Raw genomic sequence first — 18,520 nt, forward strand, 5'->3', positions numbered from 1 at the left:
ATAACCAAACCCATGGAGCTGGCACTGTAGCCATGGCTTTCACCAGAGGGAGATCCTGCAGGTCAACAGACCTGCCGTTCCCGGAGCATGCAACTCCAGCGGTGCTGTTCAGAGGCTGTGTAGAAGGAAGGTGGCTCTTCAGGTGTGGGGTACAAATGGTGGCCTCAGCACAGTTACACCTTTGCTCCCTTCAGTTTCACAAAGCTTTGCTTCTGTCAGGTGCAGCAGGAGGGATGTGGCAGTCTCATATGTATGCTTGTGCCGGGAGAAGTGGGTGGCTGTGCTGCTAGAGCTGCAGGATATGCTGGAGTGTGACTGCAGTTGCAGTGCTCATGTGCAGCTGTTCTGAGCAGACCTTTCTGCTCCACAGCTGTGGGCTGCCTGGCTCACCTCACGTTCCGAGGTGAAATAATTTATCTAAAGGATTCTGATCCTTTCCTAAATAAAAAAGGGAGTGCCAAGTGGGTTTGTGGTCAGAAGAGGAATCCTCCAGATGGGAAAGCTGTGGCTGCAGTGCAGGCTGGAATTAGAGTTGGCACTGTTGCAGGATGTATTCCTATTCCTGCAGAGCCCACAAAATCAGAAAAGGCAAAGCTACATCCCCAGGACTGCTGGTTGTGTTGGAGCTTGAGCTTTTCTCCCTGGCACTGCTGCCTTTTTGCAGCCTTTCTCAGTGCTGCCTTTGCAGTGCCAAATGGGCTGGGTTTGAGTTTTGGGCTCTGGAATGACAGTTGTTTCAGAGTCACTGACAATGCCAGGCTTGTGTTTGCTGCTTCCTGTCCTTGTTCTGTACAGCTGGCTGGTATCTGAGCACTTCCCTGTGTTTACTTAAAGGCAACAGGACAGTAATTTCCATGGATTTATGGGAAATAAGGATTCAGTGCACTATGAGCTGTGCTTTGGTACTGTCTTTCTTCAGTGCTGTGCTGAGTGCTGCTCCCAAAGTTCCTGTCCCTGTGGCTTTGGCAGAGAGAATACTTGCTGAATGTGGGGCAAAAACCTGGCTAAGGCAGCTCCTGGTGCGCACTGCAGGACATCCTGCTGCCTGCTGTGGGAGGGTGTGCCAGGAGAGCAGTGTCACACTGGAAATGTCTGATAGTGGTTCCTGTGATACGTGTTCAGGTGTGGGAACAGCCCTTTGCTCCTTGCTGCTCCCTCAGATGCAGGAGCACATGCGCTGGCTGGACTGATCACTGTTCCTCTGTTCAGTATGTAAATCTGTGTGCTGGGGGTCAGCTGTGGAAGAGAAGGGGGTGGGAAGGAGGAAAGAGGAAAGATTTTGCAGACTGCTTAGATGCAAAAGCCATCCATAATCCATTCATTTGCTAACTTCTTTTTTTTTTTTTCTTTTTTTTTTTTTTTTTTTTTCCCTGTGCCATAAAGTGCAGAGTTAATAGATTTAAGGAGAGTAAGTTTCAAATTAATGGAGAGCTTTGGAGAACTTGTGGTGAGGATAGGAAAGACACAGCTCTTAAACTTGCCAGTGGTATTCCCAGAGACTGGAATGTTGCACCTGCCTTCCTGCCTTGTAGAGCTGTGATCAGATGAAAGCATTCTTTGTGATAAGTCCAAGTTGTGCCCTGTGTACTCTTCACAGAGTGAGCCCAAGTGCAGCACAGTGGTGCCTCCATGGGTGTCAGTGCTGTCTAACAAGGGGATGTGCTGCCAGGTGTGTTCCTGGGACAGACTACAGCCGCTCTGAGTGTGGGAAGAACAGTGGATACAGACAGGGTGCCCAGTGCTGCTGCTGCTTTTGTTGGCATTGTTGGGAGCTGTTGTTCCTGGAATTCTTACTGGCAGTGTAAGAACCATTCACAGGTGGAAAGGAGTGATGTATTTGAATTAAAAATCCTTTTGGGCAGCTCTTAGAATGCCTCAGCAGAAGGGAGGCCTCAAGCTGGAGGGTCTCAGTGTCCTCTGGTGCCCGTGAGACATGGTGGTGTGTCTGCATATGCTGAGTGGGACGTTGATGGAGCAGAGAGGAAGCTCTGAGGAGTGCAGTGCAGATTTCCCACTTGTGCCTCCAGGCATGGTTGCTGTGTATCTCTGCTGTCTGCACCACACCTGACCTTAGACTCAGTCTGTATTTAGTTGCGTCTGCTCAGAGTCTGCCCTCAATTCCAGGCCATGGGTCCAGGACTCTTAGGGGTGTTAGCTCTACTGTGGCATCATGTGGCCAGATGTGTAAGTGTGGGTTCTCCTGCTGAGATCTGTGGCCAGAGGCTGCTGGGATGTAGAGAAAGGGAATTCTCTGCTGAAGGGGAGGGTGGGTGGGAAGAACAGAATTTCCAGCTTCTTGGTCTCAGAGTCAGCCACAATCTGCTTGGTCAGAGGTGCCTTGTCTCCCCTACCCGGTTTGGTTTTCAGGTAGAAACCCTGATGTTCCTTAGGTAGATTTCTTTTGAAGAGGTGGCTGGAGGCAGGGCCCGGTGCTCAGTCCTGTCCCTGTGTGCCCTGACTCTGACCCAGCTGTCTCTATGGATGTAAGTGCTTTGCTGTTCACCAACTCATTGACTTTATCTCGTTTTACTTCCCGCTCACGGGCTGCTCTGTTACAACAGTCTTTCATAGGATATTTGCTAATGGTGAGCAAACTTCTCCGCTCCTGTGATGTGACTCCACTTATGTCATGTACATGATTTTATCTCTGTGTGTATCTGTATATATATATTTATATATATATGTGTGTGTATCTATATTTGTAACACACAGACATACACACTGATCTACTTACAGTGTTCCCTTGCTATAAGGCTGTGTGTAAAACTGTTTGGCTTAGGTGCATCCTGCTTGGAGAGCTCGTATTCTGTGCTGGGATGCAAACAGTTCCTTGTGCTCTTGGCCAGAGCCTTACAGAGAGGGAGCACTGCCCTTTGTGAAGTCTCCTGGTTGTTAGTTTTCTCCCTCTCCATGTTCTTAGCGTGTGCTAGTCCATGGGCCCTGTGCATGCCGGCTCCTGCATGTCAACAAGCCATGCCTCGTTCTGAGCTCTTCCCAGCTGAACTTCCCACGTCCATTAGGCTCTTCCCTGCTGCTGCTCTGCTGCCCTTGGCTGGGACCCAGCCCTGGACTAGCCCCCACTGTGTGCTTGGCTATCCAATTGCTTGCTTGTAGTTTGAACTCCTTAGATGTGTTGGTTTTAAGATGAATGTTTCAGTGAATGTGTCTGGCTCCTGACGGCCAGATCCCTCCTGCCCCAGATGAGTCCCTGAATTGAAGTAAGCGTGGCTGTTGATGTTTCCCCAGATAAATCTCTGGTTTTGGGGAGATCTGTGCATATGAGGAGGGCGTTGGGCTGGTGGGAGCCAGAGAAGGATTTGAGTGCTGCAATTTTTAACCCTATTGCATAGAACACCATGTTTACATTTAAATTAATGATTTATTTTATTTTTTGCCATCAGGGTTATTCTCAATGGTTAGAGTTTGTTTCTACTGAGTTGGGAACCTACCAGCCATCAGCTGAAGTGGTGGAAAGGGCAAGGGCCTGACCAGATGGGCTCTGTGCCTTCCAGGAGTTGGCGGGAGGATGTGCTGCGCCACTCTGCATCGCCAGCAGAGCAGAGGCTCCTGAAAGCTCAGTCTGGGATCTGGTGTAGCTGAAGGGGATGGGGATGTTAGTCAGGGCTTGAGTCCTGAGGAGGGCAGGTGTCCCTGGGGATGGATGGCTGCAGGATGGCAGAGCGGCAGCAGACTGGTCCAGGAACAAGCCCACAGAATGGGAACCTGACTGAGCCTGGGCTCAGCCACACTGAGGGCAGTAAGGCTCAGGGCTGGTCAGCAATTTCTCCAAAATCAAGTCACCCCTGTGAGCAGAACCAAAGGCCCTGGCTCTAGAGGGATAGGAGAAGCCTGAACCAGCACTCTGCAGGCATAAGGAGATGCTGTGGTACCTCACCTGTGCTGGAACAGGTCTTGGAATGGCCTTGGAATACTGAGCTTTCCTGGATGGTTAGTTGTGAACTCGTTCTAACAGTCTGTTGTACCAGGAGGTACTGTTGGTATGAGAGCCTTAGATCTTGAACAGTGATTTGGGGTTGAAAACACTAAATCTAGGATGTAAGGCTCCTGTTTTGCTTGAGCATTGAGCTAATGAGGCTGTGAGTGACATGCTTTCATGACTAATCTTATTTTAGTCATCACTTCAATCCCTTGGATTTTGTTGCCTGATCTTTAAACGTCATGCTGGTTTCCACATTCTTAACAGACACCCGAGGTGATATAGAAATAAGAGGTTAGTAGGATATCTTGGATCTGTCTTTTTTATTTTTTCAACTATGGCAGGTGTGGTTCTAAAGCAAAAATAATGGATAGTTGAAGTCATCAGACATAGAAAAATCTGCCATAAAAATGGCATGTTGGCATTGATTTAGGAAGATGTAACATGAGTGGATGTCATTAGGTTTTCTAACTGTACAGTTATATGTGTGAGTCAAGCATATTCTCTACCAAGGCAAACATTCTTGGCTCCATGAGAACTTGGCAAAACTAACGCAGATATTCCTGAGGCTTATCTGTGACTACAGGTGCTGCTGGGAATGAGATTAGGGCAAGGCAGTAGTTTTGAGTGGAACCTTTTGTCTAGAAGGCTTCAGAAAGTCCAAGGTTGGATTCAGGCTACTTTTTTGGGGGACTGCCTTTTTTTTAAAAAGCTTTGTCTGCCATGGGTCTCTGTTGTCTGTGAAACTCTTGATGTAGAAGCCTGTCTGCAAGTGAAGGTGCTTCTCGTTTGGGTCGTTCTTGAGAAACTCTTGAACAAACTGGGTTGAATAGCATGAGGTTTATTTTAATTGTGATGGTACAGTGCTGTAATTGTAACGCTACAATGCTGTCGCTGCTGCTGTGATTGCTAGAGTGGCAAAAACAGTTCCAGAGACCTGCCCTGGGTTTTTGTGTAAGCACAGAGCTTAAAGTAGGAGGAGCAGCCATGAGTGAGTGGCAGTCCATGGGTGTTGTCCATGTTGGAAGTTCCAGCTGCCTCCTGCTCACCACCCACCACCGTGTTCAGGGTGTGTGTCTGGGGGAGGGTGGCGGGATTTTTAAGGTCAAATTTAGTGGTAGGAACTGGTGGCCTTGTTGCAAACATTTTCCTCTTCTATGCTGTGATAGTAATAAACTCATTTTTATTTTGCAGGAGGTTTAAAAGGCAGCTACTGATCCTAGTATTTATTTCCCTAGCTCAGTGTATCCTCTGTGTGCTGCTGTGATTCATCTCATTCATGAAAACACCAGAAAACTATTATCATCTAGACTGGTTGTTGTTTTCAGTTAAATAAGATGTTTCAGTTAAATAAGATAAAATGTTTAAATGTGTCTGTTTAGTGCTCCAGGTTATGGAACGTCCATTTTCTGAGGTCATTGTTATTTCTGTGTTTCACTGAAGGCATTGCTGCTTCAGTTTTGTTCAGCTCTGTTTTTTTCTCTGCTTTCCCAATGGGTATGGGGATGTGGATTATAGTCGTTTAGGTCTTCATTCATCCATTCTCATATTAGCACAGCAGTTGCAGGTGCCTCCTCCTTTCAGGGCCCTTTGATTGAAGGCTTCGGGAACCTCGGCTTTGGGAAGCTCCATTGTGCCAGTTCTGAAAAAATCACTTAAACACAAACAAGTGAGGGCAGTTAACTGTGTTGCCAGTACCACTGACTCTGCTCCAGCAGTGTTTTCTCGGGAGGGTACCATGGGCAGTGTTTTAGCAGGAGCTGGTTTCCTGCTGGGAAGCCATGTCAGTAGATGTGGCAGGAGTGCATCTGTGTGTGAGCACACGGGGAGCTTTACCTGGCACTGGGAACAGCGTGTAGGGAGCTTCTCATGCGCTGCATCTATTTGCCCCTTCAGCTAATGATACTCAACTGTTAAAGATAATAAAATCCTGTTGCTTCTGATGACTCAGTGTTGCAGACATTTTGCAATCCCTGATACAGATCTGAGGACTGTAGGGAGCTTTTATTCTATGATCAGCATAAATCTGACACTTCTTCCTGTTTGACTCCTTGTTTAATGTCTGTATGCTTCTTTTTATGCCAGATAGCTTCCTAGTTCCTTATTTTCTAGGCCTTGCTCTCCCTAATAAAAAAGCTTTTGCCATCATGGTGTGCAGAGAAAGCAAACTGTGTAACATTGTGGGTTTGTGCAGTCTTGTACCACTTTGCAGGAGTGAAGGTGCCTGGGGCATATGAGTGCAGGGGATGATAATGTGGCCTCATACCTCTCCTGGCCCTGTGGTCACCCCTTTATAGCTGCAGAGGTGGTCTTGGGTTCAGTTAATTGTTCCATTGCTGGGTTGTACAGCAAGCCTAGGACAATCCTAGAGGTCAGTTGTTGATCCTTCTCACTGGCAGCTGGTTTCCCCCTGCTTTCTGTTGGACAGGGCACCGAGCCCTTGGCCAAGGAGCGGAGTCATGTCCCACTGTGCAGCATGTTCACATGCTGCAAGAACCCGAACAGCTCAGTGGCTGCTGCAGGAGGAGAGGCAGAGCCGTGGGACAGGGCTGTGATCAGGACTGTGGGACAGGTCACCCTTCCTGCCTGCAAGGAGGAAGTCTGAATGCAGAATAAAGGCGGGTGTGAGATGGAAACCGCACGAGAGGGAAATGTCCTCTGCAGCATGGGGTGTTCCAGAGCAGGGGGCTGGATTCCCAGGCAACTCTGCTAAACCTGCTCTGGGGACAGCGAGGAAGGAATGCCACCGTTGTCTCCTTGGCTGGCACTGCTTGCAGTCAGTGGGTGTGCAGGCTGTCCACTTACTCTGGGAAACTCTTTTTTTCATGTTCTCGAGGATTTGAGAAGTCTGACCAGCTACAGCATGTTCCTGTAGGAATGCTGATTATCTCTTTTTATGCTTTTGTTATCAGATTGAGTTCAGCTTGTCAAAGACAGGTTGCTTGTCCTACCCTCTGCTGTGCTTCGCATCTCTTCTTATCACCTGCCCTGCTCAGAAACCCTATTTGGCTGAACCTTTTTCTAAAGTTCATCTCTGCTAAGTGCTCACCAGACTTGTCAATCCCATGGAGCTGTGTCTTGTGATCTGCCCCTTGTAGTCACCTTCTTGTGGCTGAGAAAGACACATTTGTTGTTATTGTTGGGGATCTGACTTTCCTTTGTGGTCTTCATCATTTGTCTCGCTTAATAGCCATTCTCAGCCTTCATCCATCCAATCGTGCACAGCGTAGAGCCAGTTTGAGAATACAGAAACAGGTGACAGCAGCCATGCGTGAGTCAGGCAGGAGAGCATGTGTCAGAGATAACTTCAGGTGTGTGTTCTTAACCTTGTACAGTCAGGTTGGTTTAAAAATGTAGGCTCAGGTGAAGCTCTCAAGCCCTTGTCAGTGCTGAGTGGCCCATGCATCAAGATGACCTGCAGCAGTGACCAGACCAAGTCCAAAGTTGTCTTACCATCTAAAATCTGTGTCTGTCAGGGCTGTTCCTGCTTAGCTCTGAGACACATAGGAGATTCTGGGGGCCTGATGTCATTGACCCTGTGCTGCCCCAGCTCTGCAGAGTGAGGTGATGCCTGTCATCTCAACCAAGCTGCACGTGAGCTGGGATATAAGTGGCTGGAGCAGGCAGATTCCCTGCCAAGTGTGGCTGATCAAACCCAGCTGCTGAGCCAATCTCTGCAACAGTGATGGAAAAACACTCCAGTGAGACTCAGCAAGTTAGAAAACACAAGGACCAGAGTAGCAGAGGGGACAGGTCCCTGGCTGACCCATAGCAGCAAATTCAGAGCTGCCTGTGTGTCAGTTCTGTGTATCTGAGTTGGAGGGTGCCAAAGAGAGTGTGAGCCTGATTCTTTCCAGAAATGCTGGTGCTACTGCAGGAGGTCTGAAGGACCTGGATGCAGAGGAGCTGATTATCAAGGCTGGCTGGACCTCATTAAGGGCACTTTAGATGGAGGCTAGACGAGACTTCCACTCTACCTGCCTGTCTGGTATGGAGGTCTGTCAGCCGTCACTGCTGAGGTTTCTGTTGATAATATGTTCTGTGATTGATTACTACCTCACCCCAGTCCTTAAATGGGTGCAGGAGCCAAGAACAGAGTGCCTGGATAGTGATCTGGCCCTGGCCATCCAACATGTGGTCATAACAGGGTTTAAAGACACTGCAAAATGAAGCTGATCACAACATCATGTGGAGGGTGACTTTCCTTGGCTGATTCTACTCCATATCTGGTCCCTGTTTCCTCTTACAATGCATTGTACTTACAAGAAAGGCAGAACCAATAGAAGAGTTAAAAATTAAGTTATTTTCTATCCTCAGATTGTCTAGTTTGCCACTGGAAGTCCCTCTGGCATGCCTTCAGTAGCTGAGGTTTAACAGATATCACAAACATCTGTATTACAGTTCCCATATACTGCATTGGGCACAGAGACATCCAGGATCCCATAAACAGCAATATAAATCTGATGTTGGAACAGAAGGATTTCTGAAGCCTTAAATACTCTCTTTAGAAGGTGTGGTATGAGAACCCAGTGTGCTGGACAAGCCACAAGTGCTTTATGTGCCAAGTCCAGCACTAGATGGATGTGTGGTGACAGGCTTGGGGCTGAGGGGTGGCTGCAGCAGCACAGGAACACATCCAGTCCAGTGCAGGATGTTTACTCAGGACTGGGTAAACTCCAGTTGTAACTGACTAGGAGTACAAAATACTAAGGTGAATAGAAGTCCAGAGCTCATCATTTGGGTGCTGATGAGGATCAGGTGTTTGCTGGCTCCTCGAGGGATGCTTCAAGCCGCTTGTCATGTGGGAAGTGCTGAGATCCTTTGGGGCAGAGTCCCCTGCAGAGAGAACTGGTGTCATGGTGCATGGCCCTGGCCAGAACTTGTCTAAAGCAGTCAGTATCACTGGGGAAACAGAACAGCTCTTAGGAGAAATACAAAGAATGCGGCTTATGCTGCTTGATCATGTGAAGGTGAGAGGGTCCGGTGATGTCTGCGAACAGGTGAGCACTAGGAATGAGGTAGTCTTGCTTGACTCCTAGGATCAGAGCTAACAAAGGGAACAGAAAGCAGTTACTTGGGAATGGTTGGTTGGTAAAGAAGCCCCTAGCTATTGGAGCAAGCTCTGCTTCCAGCACACAAATTGGGTAATATGATTTGGTATGTGCCATGCAGCAAGGCTGAGCTGAGTTACCAAGAGAAGTCCTTCTTGTCTGACTAGAGCCCGAAGAACATCTCTCTGAAACTGATAACTAGTCACTCAGCTAGGAATCCTTTTGGGTGTGGAAAAGTACAGGTGGTTTGGCACTTCCCGTGTTAGCCACATTGTACCAGTACAGACAAGGAGCAACTGTGATTGTCCAGGGGGATGACCAGGTGGGACACGGGCCTGAGACTCTGGGACTGGGCACATTCCAGTGTGACAGTAGAGCTTCAAATGGGTGGTGGCTCTGTGCTTCCTGCCCACCTCTGTGTTTCTCCCTGGCAGAGACAGCTGCTTAGTTTTGGAGAGTTATTTGCAGTCTCGGCAGAGGTGGCTGTCCCAAAGGCTTATCTTTCATGGGTGTCCACGCTTGTGCTCTGCTTACTGTTCTTGCGGTACGTGTTATTTCTTCCCTATAGCTCCCAGTGGTTTGTGGAGGTGCTGGCTGCTGGGAGGTTCTGTTGTGTGGGTGGTCACCTCCCTTCCTTCAGCAGCTTGGCTTGATTCTTGTCTGGAGGTGCTTTGGCACCAGCATTGTCCTGAAACATGGAAGAGTTGCCTGGTAGGTCCATCCTCCCAGAACTCCGAGGTGGCGACCAACTGCAGTGACCTTGGCATCTCTGGCTGTTCCTCAGGCTGCTGTTCTGAATGAGTTGCTTGTGACAGATGCTGTAGATCTGATTGAAGTTAGGCATTTCAACTGGGAGTTGTTCCCACCTTGTCTTCCCGGTAGGCAGCAGTTGTGGTCTCCAGGTTTGCCCTTGGAGGGCGATGCTCAGCTGCCATGGAGACAGTGCAGGAATGTATCAGGTCGGGGCAGGTGACAAGATATGAAGGCTGTGAAGACTCACCATAAAGCCACCATTCTGCCCCTTTAGGCACCAAGGGCCTGGGATTTCATCAGGCTATGGTTTCCTGTATCCTAAACATTCCTGGTTTTCTTCTAGTGGCACCAGACACAATTAACAACCATGTGAAGACCTGTCGTGAGGAGCAGAAGAACCTGCACTTCTTTGCCCCGGAATATGGAGGTATGCTGTGGCTGTGGCTGCAAGCCTGGGGTTTTTTCAGCCTTACTGTTGCTTCCAAGCTGTCCTGCACCTTGTTCTCAGTTTCAGGTGCCTGAAAGATGCCACATGAGCAGTTCTGAGCCATTTGCCTGCTGAAATGCTTCAGCTCCTCTGTTCTTTGGTAGCAGAGGAGGGAGAAGCTGCAGGGCCATCCCAGCCTGGTACAGAGTGGTGCTGCTGCATGCAGAGCTGACTGATAATGATGCTATTTCTGTGTTACAGAAGTTGCCAATGTCACCACAGCTGTGGACATCTACTCCTTTGGGATGTGTGCACTGGAGGTGAGTGTTGAATATAGACTGTGGGACAGAGATGATGAATCTGAGGACAGAGCTCTGGAAAGGCTGTGGCCATGGGTGGGCTTGCTCGGCGACAAGTGTGTTTTGTTCTCAGAGCCAAGCGCACTTTGCCTTGGAGGCATCCCGATGGAGGCTCCCCCAAGTGCCTCACTAAGAAGTAAATGGCCCAGTGATATGCAGTCCTTCCCAAAATTCCTGATGGGTAATGAATTACTTAGCAGGTCTTGGCCAGACCTGCAGTCAGACTCACTGGCTGGAGGGAAGAGTCACTGCTGCAAACTGTTACGTAATGTCCGTGTATATGACCAGTGCCCAGGGTGCGTGGAGCAGAGGACAGCTGTAGTCTGTCACTTTTTCTGGGCCAGCCTGTGCCCATCTGATACAGGTTCTGGTTGCAGTTGATGTGAGTTTGACATACCTGGTTGCAGCAGCTTCCTCTGTCCTTGCAGTCAGTTGGTCCAAGTCCAGGTAATGGAAGTTGTTGTTAGGAGTATTTTCTGAGCAGAATTGTCAGAAAGCCAACACAAGGAACCCTCAACCTGGGCTGCTTATTCCATTAGTGAAGCAGGAAGAGAACTGTGGAAAGATGCAACTTTTAGGAAAGAAAACTTAAGCTGAATGCAGATACAATCTCTGCAATATTTTCCAGTATTTCCTAGCTGGGAATTAGTGTTCTGTGTAGTTGGCTGGAGCCCATTCTTGATGTGTTGTGTGCTTGCTCTTGTTCTGCGATGCAGAGCCAGAAGGGACACTGTCAGATCCTGGCAGTGATCCAGTCTGCTTCACTATGGAATTATCAAACAGAATAACAGGCCAGTGGATTGTGAGGTTCAAAATGGAGACACTTACTGTCCAGGATGTTGCTGGCAGGGTTCCCAGGGCTCCCTGGCAGTCTTGGGGTGCTAGGAGCAAGCTGTTGTAATGAGGCAGCCATTCTCTCTGTCTCTCCAAATGTGACCTTAAGTACCCCCAAACAGCTTTGCTGTGGTGATCTCATGCTTGGCAGTGGTCTCCTTGAGCCTCTCTCCCACGCAGTCTGCCATTCCCAGTGGAGCCTGATGCTCTGCTCTGTGTTTGCAGATGGCGGTGCTGGAGATCCAGGGGAACGGGGAGTCATCCTATGTGCCGCAGGAGGCCATCAACAGTGCCATCCAGCTGCTGGAGGACCCCCTGCAGCGGGTGAGCCAGGGAGGTTGGGGCCCTGAATTGCTCTGGTGCCGTTGCTTGCTGTCTGATGCAGGTTTTGTCTTTAGGAGTTCATTCAGAAGTGTCTGGAGCAGGACCCTGGCAGGCGCCCCACGGCCCGGGAGCTGCTGTTCCACCAGGCGCTGTTTGAGGTGCCGTCGCTGAAGCTGTTGGCTGCTCACTGCATCGTTGGGCACCAGCGTGAGTACAGAGCCCTGGGAGCCACGTCCCCACGTGGGTCAGTGCTCTGCAGAGCTTTGCTGAGCTGTCAGTGCTCACCCCAGTGAGCTGGCACTGGGAACACCCCTCCCCATCCCCTGCTGCTCTGCAGGTACCTGGCTGTCACACGCAGCTTTGGGGCTGGGAACCTGCTCCGAGAGCATCAGAGAGCACAAGACCTCCGCACTTTTCATTGCTTTTCTAAGGCTGGAGGGGAACTGCAATTGTTCTAAGTTGTTCCATTTTTTTTAAATAGATATGATTCCTGAAAATGCTTTAGAAGAAATGACCAAAAACCTCGACATGAACGCAGTGTTGGCAGAGATCAATCATGAGGACAGGGAAGGAGTCAAGATGATGTGAGTCCCCATGGTGTGCTCAGGGGAGCAGTGCTGGGGCTCTGGTGTGAGCACTGGGACTCTGCCCATCACCTCACTGTTGGCGTTTCCCCACTGACTGGGTGCCAGGGGGAGCTGGTGGAGCTGGAGGTGTCACTGTCTGGGCACACACACTTCTGCGGGGAGGGGGATGATGTTATTCCTGGGTGGAAGGAGATCTTGCACCTGTTTCCTGGGAGCAGATTCCATGCAGCTGAGGTGAATTGTTCCCCAGATGGACGGATGAAATAAACACGCTGTAGTTGGAGCACTCCCACCAAAACCTGGCTGAAAAGTTTGGGGAGGTTCTGTGACCAATCACAAACTAGCCAGATGGAGTCCAGCACTTCAGAGAAAGGGTTCCTCAGTGTTTTCCTAATGGAGCAACTTATTCCACACTATGCACAGGGAAAGGCAGCTGAGGCAGCTGTCAGTGACACGCAGCACTACTTACACTGTAGAGCGGCTCCCTGAGGGAGGGACTCTGATACATATGGAGCAAGCAGAGTGCCAAAAAAGTGATGTATTTTGGATAACAAAGCCTTGGCTAGTCAAGGGATTAGCTGAAGAAACTAAGATGTGAATACTGTATTCCCAGAGAAGCCTAGGATGCTTCCGCAGAAGCCCAGAGTTGTGGGATGCTCAGGCTGCTGAACAAGAGTAACCAAGATGACAAGGAAGAACAGCTCCATCCACATAAGCAGCTCTCTGAGCCACAGAGACCCTTCCAAAAGCTGACATTCCAGTTGTCATAGTGCTAGGAAAGAGTAGTATGAAATTCCCTTTGGAATGTTTTTGATATAGTCTCAAAATGGAGGACAACAGGTGAACAACCAAAGCTGTGCAAGAGAGATCCTTACATACATGGGAGTCTCTTTGGGCTCGGCTGGCTGTGGATGCCAGCCTGGAGCTCGCTTTTTGGTAGTGCCATACATCTGATGTGCTGGAAAAGGTGAAGAAAGCGGCAGTGACTTGAAATGTCATCGTCATTTCAGGATGGTTCATCAGACTGCCATGCAAACCAAACTGCTAGAAAAAAAATTGTAAATTTTTGTTGGAAACTACTGCTGTGTTAGAGGATGGGATGATCCCAGCTGCTGGGGGTGTGGGAGGGGCTGGAGAGTGGTCTGGGAGCTGAGGCAGGTGTGCAGCCCATAAAGCACTTGGGGATATCCTGTCAGACTTCCAGCAGTTTTGCAGTCCTTACCTCATCTCTGGAATGCTTCAGACCAGCCTTAAGACAGGGGTTTGGCCGTTCCAAGTGTTTGTTGCAGTCAGGGACCTGGTATGGCAGGTGTTTGTGAAACAGCTCACCAGGAACAGTGTCACTGGGCCGCCCTCCAAATAACTGTGCATTGCACAGTTCTGAGGGATGTGAGACTGGCTCTGCCATATCTGCTGCCTCATCCTTAGCTCTTATAGATAGTTATGTCCTTAAGGGAAGATAAGAGCTTGTCACACCAGTGGCTGCCTCTGTCCACACCCAACCTGCCTGTGGACACAGCCCAGGACATGGGGATTTGAAACTGCATCCCAAGAGACCCAAGTGGATGGTACTGTGAGACGATTTCTCATCTGGGGACATTTTGTTTTCCAGCTTCTCACAATCTCCAGCACTGGAGCTGGACAAATTCCTGGAAGATGTGAGGTAAGGGATTTTTTAAAAGACACCTTCCATTGTGTGTGAGACTGGAAAAATTTTGGAGAGATATAACCTTAGATGCTGCTCCTTCCTTGCAGGAATGGAATCTATCCCCTCACAGCTTTTGGGATGCCACGACCCCAGCAGCCCCAGCAGGTCGTGGTGAAATCTCCCATTGCTCCCCCATCAGTGAAAACCCCAACTCCAGAGCCCGCTGAGGTGGAGACCCGCAAGGTCAGTGCTGGGGGCTCTGCCCACGCTGCCTTCGCCAGGCAGGGCTGCGGGGCGGCTGCTTATGGGCTCCGTGCCTCTCTTGCAGGTGGTGCTGATGCAGTGCAACATCGAGTCCGTGGAGGAGGGGGTGAAGCACCACGTATGTTTCTACATCTGGCTGAGCTGGGGGAGGCTGGGGCAGCTGTGCAGGGCTCATGGCTCTGGTGTGCTGCTGGTGCCTGGGGTAACCCTGCAGTGCTGCAGCTGCCACTGTCAGGACCCAGAGCCTGACCCAGGGCTGTGCCTGCTCCTGACTTGGCACCTGGGCCCACCCCAGGTCCTGGCTTCCAGCGCAGGACGGCGCTGCTAGCTGTGGTTCAGGATGGAACTGGCTGTGGCTGTTCTGTTAGATCCCTGTGGGGCTCTGGAGGGGTGGTTCCTATCCCAGGGGACATTTCTAGTGTTGCTTTGGGCTTGCCATTGTAGCCTGCAGGACTGCAGTCCCTCATGAGAATTTCTTTGCCCTGCAGCTGACACTGCTGCTGAAACTGGAAGACAAGTTGAATCGACACTTGAGCTGTGACCTGCAGCCCAGTAAGTACCCTTCTGCCCCTGCCGTGGTGACCTGGGGCCAGCAGCACGCTTGGACCAAGGACTGAAACCTTTCCTTTCTTTGCAGATGACAACATCCAGGAGCTGGCAGCTGAACTGGTCCAGCTTGGATTCATCAGCGAGGTAAGCAGGGGCTCAGGTAGGGCTACAAGCCTGTGTTCCTTTGTCAGAGTTCAATGGAACAGGCCGCATCAGCCCTTTTTGCGGGGAGGAGGCAGGAGGAATAAGTCAGGTCCCTGGCCTGGGGGACTCCAGCCATGCTCTCAGCTTTGAGTGGATGGGACTTACACCTCACTATCCCTATTCTCCCCAGGCTGACCAGAGCAGACTCACCTGTTTACTTGAAGAGGCATTTAGCAAGTTCTACTACACTCGGAATGGAGCCCTGACGGCCGTGACTGTGTCATCTTAGCCCCGAGGCTCCTGGGCAGCCAGCGTGGCCTCGCTGCCTGCGACCCGTCTGTGTCTGCCCACCACTGTCGGGCATCCACAAGACCCCAGCTGCAGTGCTTGGAAGCTCATCCTGCATGTGCCGTGGCTGGGCTCATCGACAGTCCTCCCTGCCCGCCTCGTAAAGGGGACTTTGCGCATCAGTATTATTTCCAGCCCTGTTTTTGTTGGGATTTGCCAGGTTGTGCTGCGGAGCTGACACCTGGCTTGGGGTGTTCTGCAGCCCCCACTCATGTGCATGGAGTTTGTTCTGTTTGAATTGTTCAAAGTGTCTTTTGCACAGCACAGAAATGGGTTTTTTTCTTTTATTTTCTTTTTTTTTTGTTTTAATTTTTTTTCTTTTTTTCTTTTTTTTTTTTTTTTTCTAATTTAAAGGTAAGCAGGGGTGGTGAGCCCCTAAGCCCTGCACCCCCGGTCACTCCCCCCATTCCCGCGCCCTGGGCCCAGGGGTGGCCGGGCCCGTGCCCCCTCCCCGCCCGGCGCTTCGCTCCCGCCGCCGGCTGCACTTTGTTTACTGGTTCGCACCCGCCCGGGGCCACGGCGTGTGCTGGCCCCGAGCTGCGGCGCCGCGGTCCCGCAGCCCCCGCAGCCCCCGCCCTTCCCGCGGCGGGGCCGAGCCGCGGCTCCTGCATCTCATTTCTATCATTTCCTATTTTTAATAAACTGTTTTGTAAATATGCGAGTGCCGCCTCTGTCGGGGCGGGGCGGGGCGGGGCGGGGGGGCCGGGCCGAGGCCGCCCGTCCCTTCCTCGGGGCGGTGCGAGGGCGGCGGCGGCGGCCATGGCCGGGGGGCGGCGGGGGCCGGGAGCGTTGGCGGAGCCGCGGCGGCTGATGCGCTCTGGGCTGGGGCTGATCGTGCTGGGCCACGGCAGCCTCGTGCTGGGCGCCATCGTGCACGGCTCGGTCCTGCGGCACGTGGCCGGCGCCCGCCGCGCCGTCACCCCCGAATACGCGGCGGCCAACGTGGTGTCGGTGTGCTCGGGGCTGCTGGTGAGCGCGGCCGGACCGGACCGGACCGGGCGGGGCGGGGGGGCGGCGGGCCCTGCCCCGCCCGGGCTCTGCTGAGCGCAGGTCTCCCCGCAGAGCATCGCCGCGGGCATCGTCGCCATCCTGGTGTCGCACAACCTGTCCCGGGCGGCCCTGGTGAGTGCGGGGCCGCGGCGCCGAGCGGGCAGGGGGGGCCCTGGCGCGGCCCTGCTCCGCCGGCAGCCGCTCCCCTGGACCTTGGCCCCGCGGGCTCCTTCCGCGTCGGCGGCGGCTGCCGGCGCTGCAGATGTTGCCTTTGCCCGGCTCTGCCCCGGGAGGGTGGAAGCGCCGTCCTCGGGCAGAAGCGCTTCGGCGGGCGAAGCTGCAGCCGGGTCGGGGGTCCTGCGTGGGCTCGCGGGGTGGGCTGACGCGGGACGCCGGGCTGGGCTGCGGCTGGGGAAGCCTGTGTGGCCTGTGTGGGGGTCTCCGCGGAGCCCGAGAGACGGGACGTCCAGGGGTGCCCAGCTCAGAGGGGCGAAGGATGCGAAAGGTGCGAGAGCCTCATCCGAGGGCAAGGCTGAGCCGTCCCGGATGAGGCAAGAGATGGTGTGTGCTCCCTCGAGGGAGCAGTTCTGCGGAGACGTAGGAGCCCGGCCCGAGCGTTTCCCCGAGCTCCTGCCAGTCCCGCTCTTGTTCTTGCTGCCTGCAGCACTGGACCATGCTGAGCGTCTCTCTGCTGAACTGCCTCCTGTCCACCGCGTGCAGCGTGGGGCTGGCGCTGGCCTTCGCCCTCACGGTCCACAGTCGGGGCACACACCTGGTTCGGGGCTGCAACAGCTCCGCACTGCCCCTGGACGCCCGTGCAGCCATTGCAACTAATGACTGTCCCTTCAACACCACGCGCATCTACGTGAGTCTGCAGGGTCACTGCACACCCCCACTCCTCCCATCAGCCTCCTCTTTCTATTCCTCTCGTCTTTCTTTTCACTCTCACTCTACTTTCTGCTTCCCTTCTCTCTCCCCCTCTCCCTTCTTTCCCCTGCTGTCCACACAGTCTCTGGTGAATGTTTTCACGCTGCCTGGCGCAGTGCCCACATCCCTCTGACGCCCTGCTCCGCAGGACACAGCCCTGGCCCTCTGGTTCTCCTCCTTGCTGCTGGCAGCTGCAGAAGCCGTGCTCTCGGGCAGGTGCTGTTTGGTGGCTCTCGTCTTCCAGGGCATCGGGCCTTGTGCACACAGCTATGGCAAAGAGCAGGTACGCCCCATGGAGCTGCACAGATCTCCACGTGTCTCCCCCATGATCACTGCCTTTGGAAGGTGCTGGGTTCTGCTGGGAACAAGGAGCTTGTGCAGTAGTAGGGGGGGAAGCTGAGTTGGAACCTCTTCTAGCCAGCCTAAGTGCCAGAGCAGCACCCCTTCACAGGGAGTTGCAGAGGGGACCCTCTTCTTCATCCCCCTGGTAGCCAGGCCTGGTTTTTTTTTTTTTGTCAGAACACTGCCCATCACATGTCCTTGTCACGCTGTACCTCTTGTTGTCTCATTTTTCTCTCTAGCTGGCCAGGCCAACCGAGAAGCCACTCCATGAGAGGCTCCTGGCAGGACTTGCTGAGTCTCCTGCATAGCTGGAGGGGTGAGTGCACCATGTGGGTGGGCTGTGCTTGGGATGGGGGGAGCAGGCTCTGCCATCAAGAGGGCCCATCCCCACACCAGCCCCCCAAAACACCTCTTCCTGAGAACATGGGCAGAGAGGAGTGTGATGCTGGGCCCTGCAGCACAGCCTGGACTGACTTGTGCTCCTTCACTCCCAGCTGGTTCTGCAGGAGTGCTGTGATTATCCAGCAAGGTCGGGGGCAAGGTGATGTCACCTTCTGCAGTGTCGGTAAGGTGGGCTGCAGGGGTGAGGGGTGTGCCTTGCCCCCTCCCCCCACCTCCACCACCCCTCCTGGGACAGACCCTGCAGGTTCAGCAGCCGCTGTTGGGCCCTAGATGCTCTCCCATCCTCTCCTCAAGCTCCCAGGCCCTTCCTGGTGTGCTGAAGGCTCCGTCAGTGATTTGGGATGGGCAGAGGTGCTGGGGCCCAAGTCCTGGTGCCATTGCAGGCATGGCAGCTGGCTGTGCCTGTGCTCAGAGATGTCAGGGAATAGAAAGGGAAGAATCCCTTTTGTGTGGATCTCTAGTTTTCTTGAATAAATAAACTTTTCCTTTCCACACTGGCTGTTCTGAGTGGCTCTGCCAGGTGAGTGCTGGTTGGGAGCAAGGCCTGCCAAGGGAAGGAAAGTGCAGCTACTCCGTGAGCCCATCTCCGTGCTTGCCACTCCCCAAGCACGGGGATGTTGACAGAGCCGTGGCC

The 18,520-nt window shown here is 52.4% G+C and overlaps 2 protein-coding genes across 3 annotated transcripts in view; both read left to right on the forward strand.

Moving 5' to 3' along the window:
* The window catches only part of NRBP1 (nuclear receptor binding protein 1), a 32,099-nt gene extending 16,370 nt beyond the window's left edge, over positions 1–15,729 (forward strand). Inside the window, exons 8-19 of one of the 2 annotated variants that reach the window (XM_040059832.2) lie at positions 2,562–2,585; positions 10,085–10,168; positions 10,430–10,488; positions 11,587–11,685; positions 11,760–11,892; positions 12,167–12,269; positions 13,885–13,935; positions 14,028–14,163; positions 14,249–14,302; positions 14,673–14,736; positions 14,822–14,877; positions 15,068–15,729. In XM_040059832.2, the coding sequence (XP_039915766.1) occupies positions 2,562–2,585; positions 10,085–10,168; positions 10,430–10,488; positions 11,587–11,685; positions 11,760–11,892; positions 12,167–12,269; positions 13,885–13,935; positions 14,028–14,163; positions 14,249–14,302; positions 14,673–14,736; positions 14,822–14,877; positions 15,068–15,166 (962 nt within the window). In that variant the 3' untranslated portion in view covers positions 15,167–15,729. The remainder of the gene's footprint in view (positions 1–2,561; positions 2,586–10,084; positions 10,169–10,429; positions 10,489–11,586; positions 11,686–11,759; positions 11,893–12,166; positions 12,270–13,884; positions 13,936–14,027; positions 14,164–14,248; positions 14,303–14,672; positions 14,737–14,821; positions 14,878–15,067) is intronic. The other variant, XM_058419963.1, reaches the window with a different exon arrangement.
* Positions 15,730–15,984: 255 nt separating this feature from the next.
* Positions 15,985–18,335, forward strand: KRTCAP3 (keratinocyte associated protein 3). Its single transcript, XM_040059538.2, has 6 exons — positions 15,985–16,194; positions 16,288–16,347; positions 16,880–17,080; positions 17,291–17,425; positions 17,724–17,800; positions 17,979–18,335. The coding sequence occupies exons 1-5, from the start codon at positions 15,985–15,987 to the stop codon at positions 17,790–17,792; spliced, it is 675 nt and encodes a 224-aa protein (XP_039915472.1). The 3' UTR covers positions 17,793–17,800; positions 17,979–18,335.
* Positions 18,336–18,520: the final 185 nt, after the last annotated feature.

Source organism: Hirundo rustica, chromosome 3 (genome assembly GCF_015227805.2).
Source record: "Hirundo rustica isolate bHirRus1 chromosome 3, bHirRus1.pri.v3, whole genome shotgun sequence".
Lineage (NCBI taxonomy): Eukaryota > Metazoa > Chordata > Aves > Passeriformes > Hirundinidae > Hirundo > Hirundo rustica.